Here is a 19,761-nt window from a genome sequence, read left to right on the forward strand (position 1 = left end):
TAACATAAAAATGTGATTTATTTCCTTTGAGTATCTTTTAGTTTATACATTGAAGAATGAGCAAAAAGCAATCAGAAACATGCTTGGAAATACTACAATGAATAATACAAAGAACTTATAAAATATTCCATGAGTATTAACAACAAAGAGATGAATACTTTGTTTTTTTAAATTGTTAATGAGTGCTTTTAATAGATAATCATTTCAAAGAAATCAATGATTAAAGAAAATGATAATCAGTGTTTGAATTGTTTTAAAATTATCTAAAGTTACAAAATATTACAAATGAGAAGGTTTCTTGCAAAGGAGTACTAAACAGTTCTTTCAATTGGTAATAGAATATGGATTAAATTAAAAACACTTGCATATAATGATTAAAAAGACTACTGTATTATTCAAGATAACATTTTGCTTTGGAGGGAAAAATACATGTCATTGGGATTAGTTAAAATTTCAAAAATAACTTGCTGTTTATATATAAGAGAAAGACAGAAGTTTTCTCAGTAAATATTGACTTTTGTTTCGATTATGTGATCAAGGAAAGTTATGAAAAGGAATTAAGTCTTGGTATTAATTTATACCTAATACAAGCAAATTGTTTCAGTTGGGTATGAAACAACATTTTAGATCACATCATTTTTAAATGAAATTCACCACACAACAAAACCAAAGATGATTCCACAGCAGTATGTATGTACTAGCAATGAATCAGGTTTCTCTTGCATACAAAGTAGACAAAATAAACTTTCATTTAATGCCAAAAATACCTTGGCCCATCTTCCATAAAAAGTATTTCTTCTCTTTATTTTCAATTTAATACAAAATAAATGCATTCCATTGAGAAGTGATTAAAAAAACTTTCACAAATTTCAGAGGAAGATCTGTAGTGAATAATAAATTGCCTTTTCACATAAACTGATAAAGAAAATTCTTATCCATATTGTACAAAACAGAATTTTTGGAATATGACTGTAGTTAGTTACAAACTACTTATTAGTATGGAATGGTCATTCAAACCATTCATTTTCTCCTTGTACTCAATACTTCAATCTTTAGATAATCTTAGTTCCTTATCTTTCTGCCTATCTCTAATATTTCTTCATCAGAAATCATAAAATATGACTGAGATTAATGTCTCATTCATCTGAACTATAGCCTTCATATCTCTACTTCAGTGTCCTTTGCATTATGGGAGCAATTTTTAGAACTTCTGCAATGTACACTCAAGGCTTCAACTCACTGCCCAGTAATGCCTCAAAATCTGTAACCTCTTCCATCCTCTGAAGCAAAGTTCCCCAAGGAAATTATTTCCTCCGAGTGTGAATTAATAAATGTGTTTTCAAATGTCCAGGTTGTGAAAATTCTTTACCACATCTTTCACAAGAGAATGGTTTCTCATGAGTATGAACTAAGTAATGTCGTGTTAAGTCACCTGTACGTGAAAATGCTTTGCCACAAATTTCACAAAGAAATGATTTCTGCTGAGTGTGAACTAGGGAATGTATTTTTAAATTAGGTACTGTGGAAAACCCTTTGCTACAAATTTCACAAAAGAAGGGTTTTATCTCACTGTGAAGTAGTGAATGTCTTTTTAAATGAGATCGCATGGAAAAAGTTTTGCTACAAAGTTCACAACAGAATGGTTTCTCTCCAGTGTGAATTACTGAATGATTTTTTAAATGAGATCTTGTGCGAAAAGCTTTTCCACAAATTTCACAAGAAAATGGTTTCTCCTGAGTGTGAACTAAGAAATGATTTTTCAAAGTGTTTGAATGTGAAAATGCTTTGCCACATATATTGCAAGCAAAAGCTTTCTCCTGAGTATGAATTACTGAATGTTTTTTTAATTGAGATCGCGTAGAAAACAACTTGCTACAAGTTTCACAAGAGAATGGTTTCTCATGAGTGTGAACTAAAAAATGAATTTTCAATGAGTTTGAATGTGAAAATGCTTTGCCACATACATTGCAAGAGAAAGGTTTCTCCTGAGTATGAACTACTGAATGTTTTCTTAAACGAGATTGCATAGAAAACAACTTGCCACAAGTTTCACAAAAGAATGGTTTCTTTCCGGTGTGAACAAGTGAATGTCTACTCAAACCAAATTGTGTGGGAAACTTTTTGCTACAAGTTTCACAAGAGAATGGTTTCTCAGCAGTGTGAACAAACAAATGCATTTTCAAATTGCTCGATCGTGAAAAGGATTTGCCACAGATATTGCAAGAAAATGGTTTTTGCTGAGTGTGAACTATTGAATGTCTTTTCAAGTTAGATTTTGTGGTAAACTCTTTAGTGCAAGCTTCACAAGAGAATGGTTTCTTCCCAATGTGAACTAGTAAATGTGTTTTCATGCTTTGACACATATTTCACAAGAAAATAGTTTCTTTCTAGTGTGAGTGAATGAGATTTTAAGTGAAAGTCCATGGAAAATGCTTTGCTTCTTCAGAAGAAAGTTGTTTCATATTAATATTCAATAAGAAATTACCTTTCAGATCATCAAATTTTGAAAATGTCATAAATTATTTCTTAAGAAATTGTTTTCATGTGTGTATATTTCATCTTACCAAAAATTTCACAAGACTGTGTTAACTGTTTTGTGTTAGTTAATGAGTTATCACTTCAAGAGATTTTATTGAAAATCCTTGTCAGAAGTTTCAGAAGAAAATAGCTGTCAGACATTTTCACAACACCTTCTCAGAAGATTCACAACTTGAAGCATGTTTCACAATGAAATGTTTCAAATGAATTTGACCTAATAAAAGAATTTGCAGTTGATTGTAAAAAGACATTTCTTCAGGTAAAAATGGGAATGAATTCTCCTGAGTGCAAACTAATAAATGTCATCTCAAACCTCTACTTCTCTAAATGTTCTATGACATGTTTCACATAAAATATTTCTCTTTGGTAATAGATATATTTGAAACTTACTTGATGGTGAAAATTTAATTGTTTATAACCGTCATGGCCACTAGGCCTCAATTACTATTATATTCACACATTTTATTATTTATTTCTATGGGTACTGGTAACTAATTCTGAGCTATCTGTACCAGTCCTGCCCTGGTTTATTGAAATTCCATGTTTCTTCTTAGAATCTTCAATCAACTTATTTGAAGTTTACTTTTTCCTAAAAAAAAATAAAATGCACATTGTAATAAACATCTGTGATATACAAAAATTACCCATAAGAAAATAATCTACACTTGAAATTATTTTTTCACAATTTTGATCAAGATTTAAGGTTATTTCTCTTTATATAATAAGATTACAATAACTTTGGAAATTATAATTTTTTTATATAAGATTTAAATATACTCAATTTTGTTTCATATGGAGCATTTGAATAAGGCACTGCGAGATTTTAAACAGCATTCTTTGGTTTTGGGTGGAATTTTGTTACTTTTCTCATGCTTTCATTTAATATAGTAATATTTATTAATAAATATTGAACTGAACAGTTCAATATTTAACTATTGAACTGTTCAGCTATGCCTAATAAAGTTTTTTACACTATTTACTGTCTTGTGTTATTTCTGTATCTTTGTGTCTACCTTCCAGTGGCATTTCCGGTCATGCTTTCCTATGTGAATATGGTTGATTTTGATGTTCTCTAACTCCCCTCAAAGTTTGTATGTGGAATTTTAAAACACCCTGTATATTTATAACCTGAGATTATTTTACAATGGTAAAGGAACAGAATTATTATTACTGAAATCAGCACTGTACAAATAACAATAATAATTTAATTTGTTTCGTTTTTCAACCAAGTTCATTTGAAATAGTACTGAATGTAATTTTGCAATATCTTATTAGTCTTGAAATAAAAACGTATTGCAATTTAACATATCTTGTTCATAAAAGCAGAAAAAGTTCTTAAATAGCAGTAGTATAACCAAATCTATAAGCTTTGGTTATACTACTTTGGTTATATCATATGACATGCATGTTATAATACATCCTAACAGTGTAAGGTAAAATAAAAAGTAATGTTCAAACCTTACTTATTGCAATATATTTTGCTTGAAAGCATATTTTTGAGAATATTTAAAAGTAATTGTTTAACATAAGTGCAGAAATTAGCACAAGAATAATTTCAACAATATTTTTTGTAACATTTTCCGAAATGAGTATATGTGTAAGTATATACGAAATACACACACACACAGCCCTCAGTTTACAACAATTCAATTTAGGCCTGATGCCTGTGCATGCTTTCTTACTGTACTGTGGTCTAACTGAGAAACAATGGTAGCAGGCACTCTAGTGTTTGAGTTGTTTACCAAGCTACTACAACGTATATGTATCAAACCCAATTTTACTGTTGAATCTACCTAATTGTTCTATTTAATTTTTTTTACATACATACGTATTTAAATTGATAAAGTACGTAATTACATACCATGTCTGATAAAAGAAGTGCAGAAAAGTTAGCAGAACTTCGTGTTAAGAAGGTGCAGAAATCATTCACACTTGAAAAGAAGATGGAGGTGATTCAAAGAACGGAAGATGCGCAGACACATGCTAATATCTGTAGAAGTATGAACTTGTCTCCATCGACTTTTACTACAATTATTAAAAATGCAGATAGAATAAAACAATATACGCAATAATCTATGGCACTAATAAATGCAAAACATAACTTATAGCAAGCAGGGGTAAACTTCATGGAAAAAATAGAAAAATTATTATCATTATGGGTGGATGACTTGAATCAGAAAAACATTCCAATCATTCAAAAACATTCCTCTGATGCAGGCTATTATAACTGAGAAAGCAAAAACAATTTTTGAGGATCTTAAAAAGACAGATGGAGGCAAAGAAACATTTGTAGGAAGCAAAAGTTGGCTTATGAGATTTAAGTCTAGAAGTGCCGTAGTGTCAAATTATGTGGCAAGGTGGCAAGGGCAGATGTTGGGGCTGCTGCTGCTTTTCCTAAAGAATTTCAAGACTGTGTAGAACAAGGAACTTATTCTCCTGATCTCATTTTTAATGTTAAGACTGGGTTCTACTGGGAAAAAAATTGACATCACGCACCTTCATTTCCGGTGAAGAAGGTTCCATTCCAAGTTTTAAAGCTGCAAAAGATAGATTTATGCTTTTGTTGGGTGCAAAGGTCTCCAGAACTTTGAAGCTTAAACCAATGTTGGTGTACCATTTACAGACACCACATGCCTTCAAGGGTCTAAAAGTCATGCTGTCAGTCTATTGGAAATGGATCAAGAAAGCTTGGGTTACACAAGACATTTTTATAGATTAGTACACAAATTATTTTTGTCCTACCATGCTTCACTTCTGCAAAGAAAACAATTTGCCAGCCAAGGCATTGCTTCTCTTGGATAATGCCCCTGGACATCCTCAAAACCTTGCTGAAGTAAAGAACACCATTGGATGTCAAGGGTTGTTTACATGCCCCCAAACACAACATCACTTTTGCAACCGGTGGATAAGGGAATAATATAAATCTTTAATCTACGTGTAACATTTATGGAAATAGTAAGAGTCTTGGACACTTCAGGAAAAACTATTAAAGACTATTGGCAGTCATTCGATAATTTGAAGGGCATTAACAACATCAAGGCAGCTTGGAACGAAGTGTCAGCAAACTGTTTAAAAAGAGCATGGCAAAAACTTCTCCCAGCATTTATGAACGACTTCGAGGAATTAGAGCAAGAGGAAAATGTTATTGAAGACGTTACCAATCTTGCCAAGAGGTGGTATAGGACAATATTACAACTGAAGTAGAGAACCATGATAAACTGCTTTCCAATGAAGAGTTAAAAGAATTAGCTGAACAATTAAGTCAACATCCAAAGGAGGAGAAAGAAAATAAAGAAGGTCCTCTGAGAGAGAGAGAGAGAGATATAAAAATGGCCGATTTACAGTGTATCCTTGTAAGCATAGAGACACTGACTGATGAACTCTGCGAAATGGACCACGATTGGGAATGGAGTGCAAACATAAAAAGGTGTGTAATTGCATCTATTTGACCTTACACTGAACTCCTTTAAAGAAAGAAAGAAAAGGAAAATCTAGGCAGTTAACACTGGATACTTTTTTTTTCACGAAAAATGCAGGTGATCTGAAACCTACAGATCTGAACTTCAACATACAAATATATAATATCTTTTCGAAGTTTCATATATTTTGTATATAATTTTTTTTTGTTTTTGTTATTAATATTTTTATTTTAACAAATATATATATGTATGTATTATCAAAGCTTCAAATATAATAATGTTACACATACTTCATGTGCATATTTTTTCACTGTGCAGAACATAACTTTGTACATCCCATTAAAATTGGGTTCGTTTTACGCACATGTTTTCAGGAACAGAATTCAGGCGTAAACCGAGGGCTGTCTGGTGCGTATATAACACATTCACTCTTCTAAGTCACGAGGTCAAAAATGTTTGCAATCTGCTACAGTTAGTCATTCTCATCATTTCCGATGTTCAGTTGACAAATATAGTAAGAAAATAAACAGGTGCACTTTCTTTTCAATAAACCCACAAAGAAAGTACATTATAAATCACTTTATTCTGAAATCTTCACTCAATGAAAATGAAAGTACTACATATTTTTTTGTTTATTATTGTCATCATTATCTGGCATTTTTTTTAGTATAAAGAAGTCAACATATTTGGAAAAGACATTTCTCACTAGTTTTAGATATGTGGCAAAGTAGTTATACTTTTAGTACAATTTTACATTAAAATATATGAGTGTGCTCTGCAAGATTTACGTTTGTTACAATTGCATGTTTGAATTTATTTATTTTGGAAATAAATAAATTCAAACATCATCACAATGAACATGCGATTTTTTTACTCCCAACCCACTCTTATACCTATTTTTTTTTAATTAAAATCTTTCTTTTTCAATTAACTGAATCAAATAATTTATATGCCTTCATTGATAAAAGTGAAATTGTGATTATTTTAAATTAAGATATTATTTTGACATAAATATTGTATTAGACTGTAAAAGAAATCTCGGTATTTTTATTTAGAATATAATTGAAAACAAAACAAGCCATTGTTGATGTATTATGCACTACTGCTTAAGGCTCTGTAGTGTGACTTGAAAAGAACTGATCTTTCTTTCTCAATAGCATTGAGAGTAATCTAAGCCTTCACCTTCAGCCAAGATTATTATTATAATAAAAAACATTCATCATGGGAGGTTCACTGTTATACACACAGTTTATCATACTGCAACTTAAATATATTCACTGTCTCCGCACTCACCACACACTCGGGCAATTCAATCACTCACCACTTTCCATGCAAAAAACCTGCTCCTCGCTCCCTTGCTAACACCCTCCTTATACAGCTTCCAGGGAACACCTCTTGCAAAACCTCCCCAACATTAATCTGCTAATAACCTCTTAACAGTTAATATGTCTCAATCATATCCCCCCCCCATCCTCCTCCTATCCACCAATTTCTGCAAATTCTATTTTGTTAATCTGTCTTCATACTCTACATTCCAGAGACCAGAAACCACTTAAGTCAATTCCCTCTGAACTTTTTCCAAAGCATCTTCATCTTTTTGAAAACCAGGTGACCAGATATGCACAGTAATCCATGTGGCCTGATCAAAGTCTTATACAAAGGAACCATAACATCCTTACTTCTACAAGTCAGCGTCCTCCACATCATTCCCATTATCCGCTGTGTGGTCTTCACAATTTTAGGTCCTTGTCTACAATCACTCCCAGATCTCTCATCTCCTCTACCTCTTCCAAGATATTTCCACTGATTGTGTACTTTACATCCCATCGCTGCTTCCCAAGTTTCAAACCTTACACTTTGAAACATTGAATTGATATCCCACTCATTTGCCCAGTATATTCAAGTACTCCTGTAAAGCTACAGAATCTGCTCTATTTCTGATAACTTTTCCCAACATTGCATCATCTACAAACAACTGCATATCAGCATTCAGACTTTTCCAAATATCTTTCGCATACAAATTAACCAGCAACGTACCCAAAACAGACCCTTGAGGTAAACCACTAGTAACTTTCCTCTTCTGGGATATCACTCCTCCATAGACAACTTGCTGATACCAATCAGACAGCCAATCTCCAATCCAGTAAACTAATCTACTCTTTAGCGCCATCCGTTCCAATTTATTTATGTCGCAATTTATCAAAATACCTTTCCAAAATCTAAATATACCACTGTATATGCAACACCTTTATCCAACACATTATCATCAAATTCCTGCCATGTATCCTCAAGGGGTGTACAGCACATGAAAAATTTACATCATTACTAATTTACCATCTACAATTTCCCCGCAGATCAGTCTGTTACTTGAAAAGACTACAACATCATCAGATCATATATTTCCATCGTCTTAGGCACTTTGGGTCATTTTCCTGCCAACCTGGCAGAGAACACTTGTTTTGCTAATCTTTCCTTGCCCATTCTATTTAAGTGACCACGCCACCTGAGATTAGCTCTGCTAATGCATTCCTGGATACTGAAAATTTCAAGTTCTTTCCTAATATCCTCGTTTTTAATATGATATGAGCCTGTGTAGCTCAGTGGATGTAGCATTTGCACACCACGGCACTTGGCCGCACGAAAGAAGACTTGGTTTCGAGTCTAGTCGGCGACTAGAGGAAATTTTTCTAAGCCTTTTTTCAACCGGTTCCCGAGTTAGTCGATCTCTGGCACGGGCAAGCGGGTTTTTCGTCCCGTAAAGTCAAGAAAATTGACCATAGAACCCACATTATTCAGACATTAAATATATTGTGTTAGGGACCACGAGATGGCGGCACATTTGAGCCATCTCTCTTCACTGTGTACAGCTTAATTAGTGATAGCCTTGGGCCATCTATCTCTGATTGGTACCAGTGGAGATTGAACTGCCCACTCAGTCTACAAAAGTTAGATAGGGCTAAATGGCCTCCCCTACTCCCTGCATACAGGAATAAAAAGGCATTAGCTGATTTTTTTTTTTTTTATATATATTTCCATCATCTTAGACACTTTGGGTTGTTTTCCTGCATACTTGGCAGAGAACACTTGTTTTGCTAATCTTTCCTCACCCATTCTATTTAAGTGACCATACCACCTGAGATTAGCTCTGCTAATGCATTCCTGGATACTGAAAATTTCAAGTTCTTTCCTAATACCCTCGTTTTTAATATGATATTGCCATTGATATCATCTGTTCAAGCCTCTAATCTTTCTCAGACTTCTCATATCTGTGGTCTCTAGTCTTTGGTCAAGTGTTTTACTTCTTACCCAGCTCTCGGATCCATAAGTTAAAACTGGTTTGAACGCTGTCTTGTATACAGCTGATTTAGTGTTTTCACTAATTTCTCTCTTATTTCATATGAATTTATTGAATTGATTCCTAACATACCAGCTTTGTTGATTCTGTTGTCTATTTCCATATTTAATTTACCATCTTAACTAAAAATTGTACCTAAATAGCTGAAATGTTTTACTTGTTCCACAGGTTCTCCGTTCACAATTTCATTGACATTTTCAACGATTCTGCCTATTTTCATCGTCTTTGTCTGTTTATTGCTGACCTTCATACCATATCTATTACAACAGTTATTCAATTTAGTCAGGGAATCTTGCAAACTTGTAGTGGATCTATTAAAAAGTATAACATCGTCCGCATAAAGCAAATAGCTGACATTAACATCTCCAATTTTGATATCATGTTTAATACCACTTTCTTTCATAATGTGATCCATATAGATAATAAATAACAGAGGGGATAATGTACATCCTTGTCTCACACCAGATTTCACATTAAACGATCTTCTTGTACTTCCTTCAAATCTAACTGCTGACTTACAACTCAAATAAAAACTAAGTACTGCTTGATATAATGCCCCACTGATACCATATAGCTGTAGTGTATTCGATAGCTTCTCTCTTGGCACCTTGCCATATGCATTTTCCAGATCAACAAAACTTTGTAGATCTTTGTTATATTCCCATGCTTTCTCAACTATTTGTCGTATAAGAACAAGCTGGATTCGCCTGAATCCAGCTTGTTCTTCCACAATTCTTCATAACCGTTTCTCATACTTGCATATATTTTACCAGGAACGCTCATTAATTAAATGCCTCTGTAATTCTCACATTCAGTTTTATTTCCCTTTTTATATATAGGTACTATGAGAGCTCAACTACAATCATCGGGAATTGGTCCCTCTGTCCAGGCTTTCTGAACTATGCAGTGCAGCCACTGTAAGACTTTTATACCACCATATTTCAGCATTTCTGGTCGAATATCATCTACTCCTGCTGCCTTTCCACATTTCAAGCCTTTGATGGCTTTTTCTACTAAAAGTATGGATATGTATTCCTGACTGTATGCCTGTTGAGTGTTTTTTTACCACTGTGCTATCACTGCTTGTTTCATTTAGCAATTTTTTGAAGTAATTACTCCATACCTCGAGGATATCTTTTTCTGCCATTTTCATGTCACCTTTATCATCACTAACTCCTTTTACAGCACTCGTTCCTCCAATTCTAAGCTTCTTCAACAACCTCAAGAATATCTTGCCACCTTCTTGATATTTATTTTCTATGTTCTTGCAAGTCCTTCCATGACTTTTGTTTAGCTAGTTTAGCTTTCTTACATTTGTCTGTGTATCCAACACATCTATCACTTTATTATAAAAAGTAAGCAGATTGCTAAAGCACGATCTTCCTTTAGTAAATCAATGCTGACCACCAAAACTATTTTTCTGTTGTCAACCCAATTCTGAATCTTATGCCTAAGTAACTTCTCTAATACCTTAACCACAATTCCAGACACACAGACTGGTCTATAATTCAAAGCCTTACTTTTATCACCTCCCTTATGAATTGGAACAATTTTACCCTTTTTCCACTCTTTTGGAACTTGACCCAGTGAGACTCATGTTGAAAAGATATGGAAAAGCTGTCATTAACTCTCTGGCACATTTCCTCAAAACATGTGGTGAAATAGCATTAAGTCCCACAGCCTTATTCACATCATCTATTCAATTCCTCATATACCTCCTCTTCACTTACTAACAGTTCCTCCTCTTCCTTCTTTCCCACTGCTTTCAAGTTCTGCATTATGTCACATTCACAAGAATGAAATACCTTTATAAGTTGCTCATTAAATATCTCAACTATATCCTCTGCAGCAGTTATCATTCCTCCGTTTTCACCAATCAATCCCATCCTACCATAATCATTCTTTCTTCTACTGGCCACATATCAAAAAAACTCCTTATTTGGACGTTTTAGCTAACTGCTCATACTGCATTTTTGCTACCCTTATGAAGCTAGTCACATTCCTTGCCTTCTCTTTGTACTTCTCATGCAACTGGTTGTTAGAATATTCATTTATTTCTTCCATATCTTCTCCTTCCAGATTGCATACCTTATCTCTTGATTCATCCATTTTACACCTACTCCATTTACCCTCTTAACCTTTGGAATATACTCTGATATTGCCTTCACCAAATAGTTCTTGAGTATTGCCCAAGCGGCACTGATAGCCTTCCCATCTAGTTCCTCTTTCCAATTTATTAATGCAAGCTGTTTCCTGAGCTTTTCATAATTATTGGTCATATAATTCAATATATATCCCTTTCTAAGAGATGCCCTCGAATGACTGGTCACCCTGCAAGTGATCACCTCATGGTTGCTCTCACCAACTGGTCAAAGATTTGACAGCACCTTTATAATAATATCATCTGATGAGATGATCAAATCCAATACTCTTGATCCTCGTGTACCCCTCCGCTACGTGCTGCCTAAGGTAATTGTCTTTCAAAAACTCAAAAAATTAATTTTCTTTACTTCCAGATGCAGTCGCTTGCTTCCAGTCTATATTACCATGATTAGTCTCCCATAATGATCACTCGTTTCTTGCTAGCTAGGCCAATTTGCCTATATATTTCCTTCTCATTACCCTCCATATTACCAGGTCTATAGCAATACCCAACTAAATATTTCACCCTATTTACTTCTACCTCATACCATACTGCCTCAAAACCGTGGCCACTATTTGAACCATGCAAATCCACATTAGATGGGCACAACTCATCTGCTATCATTAACAGTACTCCTACTTCCTTTCTTCCCTGTCTATCTTCACGATAAATATCATATCCGTTCATCTCCATTCCTGTCAGGATATCATCATCAACTAACCACGTCTCACTTATACCAAAAATTTTGGGGCGAATAAATTCAAGAAAAGCAACAATTTCGTTCATCTTATTTCAAATACTTCTAGCATTAGTGAATAAACACAAGAAATCATTACTGCTTCTAAAGTCCTATGAACGTCACTGCTACGATGTGACTTCAATACCTTCCCCCGTCACTTCCTCTATATTACCACCAATTCTACTACTTTCCTCTCACCTAAACTCTCCCCACCCATCCCAGGCCATCTCAATTTGTGTTTGCTCACTCACACATTCACCTCTGAATTCAGCATCCGCATGTTTCATAAAGTGTCTCCCCATCCACTGTGACCCCCCATTTCCTTGTTTGTGCTGTACCTCCACTCTTTCATTTACTTCATTCATAATATTCACCTCCCCACTTGCAAGTGAGCAAATACCTCTCCCTACTCTGCTTTTTTGCTCTTTCATATCACCTCACACCACCTCAGATCTATTCATTATAGTCACCTCTCCTGCCATGCCAGCAACAATTGCTTCTCCAGCCGACTCACACCAAAACTATTTAAATGCAGCCCATCTTCTTTATACAATTCTATCTGTCCCTCAAATTCCTCCCACACATTCACAAAATGTACTCCATTCTCCTCACATAACCACGCTAACATATTCATAATCTTTGCTCGTCTCCTCAGTTCATCACTATCCTACCTTGGCAACACACTGACTACCTTTCCTACCACTCTGTTATCTTTTACTCTCTTTAATAATCTCCTTATATCCAATCCAGAATTTTCCTTGTTCCCATCCAAATCATTTGTTCCTACTACAACCACCAACTCTAGTGCTCTCTTATTTCCGATGTCCAATGCTTCAATTACTCTCTCCATTCTACCACCAGGAAAACAAACCTTATACATCTTCTCATTCACCACACCTCTAATAATGGAATCTCCATAGAGAGCCACTCTTGAATCATTCAATATATCTTTCACATGGCCATCTTTCCTTCTACTCTTTTTCACTATTCCACGTATGTCCATAATTCTTTTCATTTCACATGCAGTTCATTTCTCGCCTCATCATCATCATCATCTCTGCTTTCATGTCTGCATCCAATATATATATTCCTGTCTGACATTTTCATGTAGCTTCATATTATGTCTTTGGATATTTTTGGTTGCACAGCATCTACAGCAGACCTCACACTGTTGTAGCAACGAGGATATCCAAGGATAATTAATTGACCCACTTTTCTTCTCTTGAGCGACATTCTGATCCTGTAGTGGAAGCTGCTGATCATGTATTTTATGAATGTTTGGTGTAACAGCAGTAGGCCTGGATGTATCCCAAGACATCATCATCATAGATCTACTATCTTGATGTGAAGAACTGGCACAAGGTGAAACTGCAGCTCCAGGTAATATCAGTGAGACACCAGGTTTGATATCTTTTATCATACTTTGTGCAACTTGAAAGGTAGATAATTCAGGTGATACAGAACAATGAACAAATATTTGGCTATTTGTACTTGGCCCTGATTCTATGTTATTTGAGTGAGTTTCAATTAACTCAACAGCATTAAGAAGAGGCATCATATTCATTACTGGGATTAACATTGGATCTTGGAGCAAACTGTCAAAAGATGTTGTCACTGTCTGTGATTCCTCAATTTCTATTATTGTATCTTCACTTTGATGTGATCCTTTTATCAACACTGATCTCTGTATAGATGGAAATGAATTCTGAGTTGGACTAGGATAATCGGGTGTCGAGGCTAGCTGGTGAACGGACGTGCTATCGGAGAGCTCCTGAGAGATTTGTGTTTTTTGTTGATTTATGTGGTGCTTTGGATTCAATTTAATGGACTTAAGTGTTCAATTTTGGTATATTATTGGAGCTTTATTAGCGTGGTTAGTGTACTAAACTGTTTTATAACATAATCTATGTCGGGAAGTCGCCGCTAGATGAATTCGTAATGTGTAGTGTTCGTGCAAGCTCCAGATAAGAGAAGTATCATTTTCAGTTATCGATAAAAATTACTTAATATTGTGTAGTTTTGTTTTGTTTGCCTTGCGTATTTTAGTGCGTCTATTTTTGGTGTGTTATAACGTATTGGTAGGAAGAATTGATGGCAAAGGAACTAGAGGAAGAAAAAGAATATCATGGTTTGACAACATCAAGACGTGGACAGGAAAGAGCAGTGCACAACTGCTCAGATTAACATAAGATCGCAGTTTGTTCGCCAAGATGGTCGCTGACCTTCGATAGAAGATAGCACAATAAGAAGAAGATAACGTATAATTTGACAAAACACATTACAGATAAATATGGCACCTGTGCGAAGGAAAATGGCAGCCAGTAATGAAGGTTCGCCATTGTTATCAAAGAACGGTAGCATAAAAGAAATGAGTCAGTGTACTAGCTGTGAAATGTATGCTTTGCGGAGTGCGGTCGGAGTGTGGTTAGATGATAATAAAGGATTGAATGTGTGTAGAAAATGTAGGGAGAATGCGGAATTGAAGTGTATTTCGGATCGTGAGTGTGATATTTTTGTCAACCTTCAGAATGAAGGAAATAGGGATATGACAAGAAACGGCAAGGTTGTACATGAAAATTGTGAGAGTGTGAATGTAGAAAGTGTGAATGATAGTATAAATGGTTTCTCAGAGAACAAAAAAGATGAGATAGATGCATTGAGTGAGATCGCATTGTTGAATAGTGCGATAGAAAGAGCAAAACAGCAGCTAGAGTGCATGAACAAAAGTAGACTGAATGAACCAACCAATAATAAAAGGTATGACAGGAAAAATAGACGTATGAATGTGAACATGAACAAAATGAAGGATAGAGTGATGTATGGAGACTCGTTAGTACGAGGTGTGTTAGTAGAGGATTTGACAAAATCGTACCAACCTGGTGCGACCATAAAGGACGTAACTGCGTCTATTAGAGAGCAAAAGGAAAGGGTGAAAGAAATGATTGTTGTGGCAGGTACGAATGATTTGAAAGGAGATAAAATGGAAATGATAGAAGACCTGAATGAATTGTTTGAGGTAGCAAAAGAAAAGAGTGAGAGAGTTAGAATCATTAGTCTTTTGCCAAGGTATGACAGTGAAATGTTTAAAAGGAGGGCTATAATTGCAAATGACTTTATGCGTGGGTTATGTATGACGAGTGGTGTGGAATTTGTGGATGTGTGGAGTGAGTTTGATGGGCGAAAGGATCTATATAAGATGGATGGCTTGCATTTGAATGGTTACGGTGTAAGAAGACTTGAGAAAGTGTGCTGAATGTAGTGGATGTGCAAATTCAGGGAAACTAGATTTGTTAGGGGGGGGGGAGTAGAGATACAGTCCTTATGGAGGCAGTTGAATGTAAGAATGAATATAATATGCCAGAGCAAATAAGGACAACAAATCTCTGTGGGATAGTTAATATAAGGCATCAAGGTAGGGTTGGGGCTAATGGGGGTCTTAAATTCATGTACACTAATACTAGGAGTATTAGGAACAAGAAGGAAGAGTTTTTGGCCATGGTTGGCACTTCCAGACCACAGGTTATAGGTATTAGTGAAACATGGCTGACTGTAGATGATATAACTAGTGAGATTGAATGTGATGGGTATAGTGTGTTCAGGAATGACAGAGAGAATAAAATGGGGGGGAGGAGTATTGTTGATGATAGCTGATGAACTCCAGCCAAGGAGAATAGAAGTTGAATTGCAGGATAGAGAAAAGAGCACATTTGAGGCCATTTGGTGTGAGATTGTGGCTAGCAGAACTAAATATACAATTGGGTGCTGCTATAGACCAGGTGATGGAAAAGATGGTGGTGACAGTATGCACAAGCAAATAGAAGAAATGGGTGGAAGGAGGGTGATTATTATGGGAGATTTCAACTATGGTCGCATTGATTGGAGTGAGGAGAGGACACACGGAAGGAAGGAACTGGATTTTATGCGGTTACTAAGGTATAACTATCTGCGACAGCATGTAATGGAAAATACTAGGGGTCAGAGAGTGCTTGACTTAGTAATTACATCTGAGGATTTGGCTGTAACAAATATGACCACATTGCCACCAATCGGTGAGAGTGATCATAGGGTCTTAACTTGGGAGGTGGCTAAAGGTGTAGAATTTTCAATTAAGACAGGGTACATGTGGAATTATCAGGCTGGAAAGTATGACAAGCTTAGGAGTTTGATTGGTTCAGTGCCATGGCATGTACAACTGCAAGGACTAGAAGTTGATAGTGCATGGGAAGTAGTTAAGTGCTTGCATGAAGCAATGGCTGACTGTATACCTAGAGTCCGAATAATAAATCAAGTAGGGGTTAAATGGATGAATAACACCATTAAGCTTGAGTTGCAAAAAAAGAAACAACTATGGAGGGAATTTAAGGAGGAGGGTGACCGGCAGGCACATGAACGGTATAAAGCGCAGGCCAGAAGGGTGATGAGTGTGGTAAGAAAAGCAAAAAAGGATTACGAAAGAACATTGGCCATGCAGGCTAAAGAGAATCCTAAACAGTTTTTTAGATATGTAGCAAGTAAAAGGAAAAATGTACATGGCAGATTGATTTTAAAGAATGCTGATGGTAGGGAGGTAACTGAATCAGTTGAGATAGTTGAGTTACTGAGTGAGCACTTTGCAAAAGTATATCATCCAGGTGGTGACATTGCAGAAACGAAAAAACCAGTAGATTATACGGGAATTGTGGTTAATGAAGTGGAGGTGAGTAGTCTATTGCATAACCTCAATGTCAATACATCTGTGGGACTGGATGGTATACCAGCTCGTGTTGTACGAGAAGCAGCTAAAGAATTGTCAGTACCCTAGACCATTTTGTTTAATTTGAGTCTCGGGTCTGGGTTAGTCCCGAGCGGGTGGAAAGAGGGGAAAATAGTTCCACTGCATAAAGGTGGTTCCAAGACTGCTGTTGTAAATTACCGACCGATTAGCATATCAGGAATCATTGTCAAGGTCTTAGAGAAAATAGTCAAGAGGAAAATACAAGATTGGATAGAAGAAAATGGGATACTGTATCGGGGACAGCATGGTTTTGTGAAGGGTAGGTCATGCCTCAGTAACTTGCTCACGTATTATAACACAGTGACGGTTGAACTGGATAAGGATAATGGGTTTACGGTGATTCTACTGGACCTTGCCAAGGCCTTTGACAGGATTCCACATGGAATTCTAATCAGTAAATTGCAGCATATGGGAATGGACATAGGGTTGGTGAGATGGATAGGAGGGTGGTTGACGGAGAGATATAAGAGAGTGGTTTACTCAGGAGTAGAATCCACAAGACGGCCTGTGACTAGTGCTGTGCCACAAGGATCTGTCCTTGGACCACTGCTGTTTAATTTGTTCATAAATGATATAGGAAAGGATCTGACAGGAACAGTTCATTTGTTTGCAGATGATGCGAAGTTGGGTAGGGCAATAGTGAATGCAGATGACGTCAAAATTTTGCAGGATGATTTGGATAGATTGGAGGTCTGGGCTAAGGAGAATGGATGTCAGTTTAATGTGGCAAAATGTAAGGTTATGCATTTTGGGGTGAAAAGATTGGCAGCAGTTTACTGCATTGGTGGAACCCTGCTCCAGGAAATTGATGAGGCACGAGATTTAGGAGTGTTGGTAGATAAGGAATTGAAATTTAGAGGACACATTGCAAAAGTGACCAAAACAGCTCATCAAATCACTTGGTTGCTGAAGAATACGTTGACAAGCAGAGACAAGCAGGTTATTGTTCCTCTCTATCGAGCCTTGATAAGACCCCATCTAGACTACTGTGCTCAGATTTGGTCACCTAGGTTTCTTCTTGATGTGGAGAGGATCCAGAGGCGAGTAACCAAGATGATAGCAGGTCTGTGGAATGAACCGTATGAGAACAGGTTGAGGATTTGTGGGTTGCAAAAATTGGTTGATAGGCGGAGGAGGGGAGATATGATTGAGACATTCAAATTACTGAAGGGTTTCTATAAAATTAATTCAGAAGATATTTTTGAGAACAGGGCTGGTTGTGGGAGGACTAGGGGACATCCATGGAAACTGGGCAAAAGTGTGGTTAGTAAAGGTGTTAGAGCTGGGTTCTTTACTTTTAGAGTAGTGAATGAGTGGAATGCGCTCCCTGAGTCTGTGGTGGATGCTGTGACAGTGAATGAGTTTAAGGCGAGGTATGATAGATACTGTATGAATGTCAAATAGTTGTGATGAATATGATTTGGGGCCTCCCTCGATGAGTCTAATGACTCCCTGGAGTTGCCCGTAATAATAGTAATAGTAATATATTTGATTTAGAAACAGAAATTTCATTTAATGGATAATCAGTTCCTGACAGTTCCAACCTTCCTTCACTTGTGAATGACTTTATTGACCTTCTTCTGGTGTGTCTAATTCATTTTCTTTTGATGACATTAGTCTCCATGCCTTTACAGTTAGAACTACAAAGATATCTACTCCGAGGTCTTCTTCTTCTCTTCTTAATTACCGGTGGCAATTCTGTGCTGTTTTCTTTTGGTTGCACCTCAGCAAAGTAACAAGGCCTGGTTACTTGAGTCACGTTCACTCTTCTCCTGAATATCAATACTGGAAGTATTCCACTGTGCAACTTCTCTACAGATCTCAACATTCAGACTTCTAGCAACACCAAACATTGTAGCAAGTTGGTCCTGCAAAATGATCACTTCACCCTTGTACATAAAATCTATTATCATTTTTAAATCCGTGTATTTTATATCTTTGAGAATAACAACTGGATGTCTATAAGAGTTTTCAAGAAATATACCATAAAAGAAAGAACTGCAGGCAGACAACACTATTTTGTGTGCTTTAAGTCTCTTACCTTCACATACTGAATTCAAATCTATAAAAGTTACAGTAAAAAGAAATTCATTAAAAGCAGTTAGTACATTGACATGGTGATTATTCCTTCTTAAACAGATCTGCTGAGCCTCCATCTTCATAATCTTGTAACAATTTTTTTTTTTTTGAAGTTAATCAATAACAAGTTGGAAAAATGAAACTAGCACCAACATTGTTATGTCTTTACTAGCAAATACAATAGTAGTCATACACGTGTAAATTAGGACTAACACGACGCGCGTACGGAACTCCAATCAGTGAAAAATAACACCGCATTACTGACTTTACCACATTAATGACTTCATTTATCCTAGGAATGTCTGATCACACATATACCATCAGTATAATTGAACTCTGCACAAACTAATAATGTATACACGAGAACTGAAAAGTATTAGACATTAACTAATACGACTTGTCTAGTATTTTATTATTGGTTTGTTTTATAAAACAGTAAAATCAAGTAATACATATTACATACTGCTGCAGAAACTTTCAAACCAGTAAAAAATTAGATAGAGTAGTTATTTATAATTCAGTCATAGGAGTTACAGGCTGAAATAAAAAGTCTATAGAACAAAAAATATTGGTAAGGAAATACATACATTATTGTATGATTTGTAAAGCCCTACATTAAATTTTGAATCTACTTACCTCAATGTAAATTAACTACACATTCACTGTATATTTAGTAATCAACAATTCAATGATTTACAAACACAGAATTTAAGC

General features: G+C 35.8%; 1 protein-coding gene across 1 annotated transcript in view; it reads right to left on the reverse strand.

The window, feature by feature from the left end:
• LOC150098505 (uncharacterized) overlaps nucleotides 1–19,761 on the reverse strand; it is a 45,258-nt gene continuing 25,497 nt past the window's right edge. Inside the window, exon 4 of the mRNA XM_090405243.1 lies at nucleotides 1–2,352. Within this exon, the coding sequence (XP_090261369.1) occupies nucleotides 1,305–2,352 (1,048 nt within the window). The 3' untranslated portion in view covers nucleotides 1–1,304. The remainder of the gene's footprint in view (nucleotides 2,353–19,761) is intronic.

Source organism: Typopeltis vanoorti, chromosome 15, assembly GCF_054136105.1.
Source record: "Typopeltis vanoorti isolate ZY-2024b chromosome 15, IOZ_Tvanoo_1.0, whole genome shotgun sequence".
Taxonomy (NCBI): Eukaryota; Metazoa; Arthropoda; class Arachnida; order Uropygi; family Thelyphonidae; genus Typopeltis; species Typopeltis vanoorti.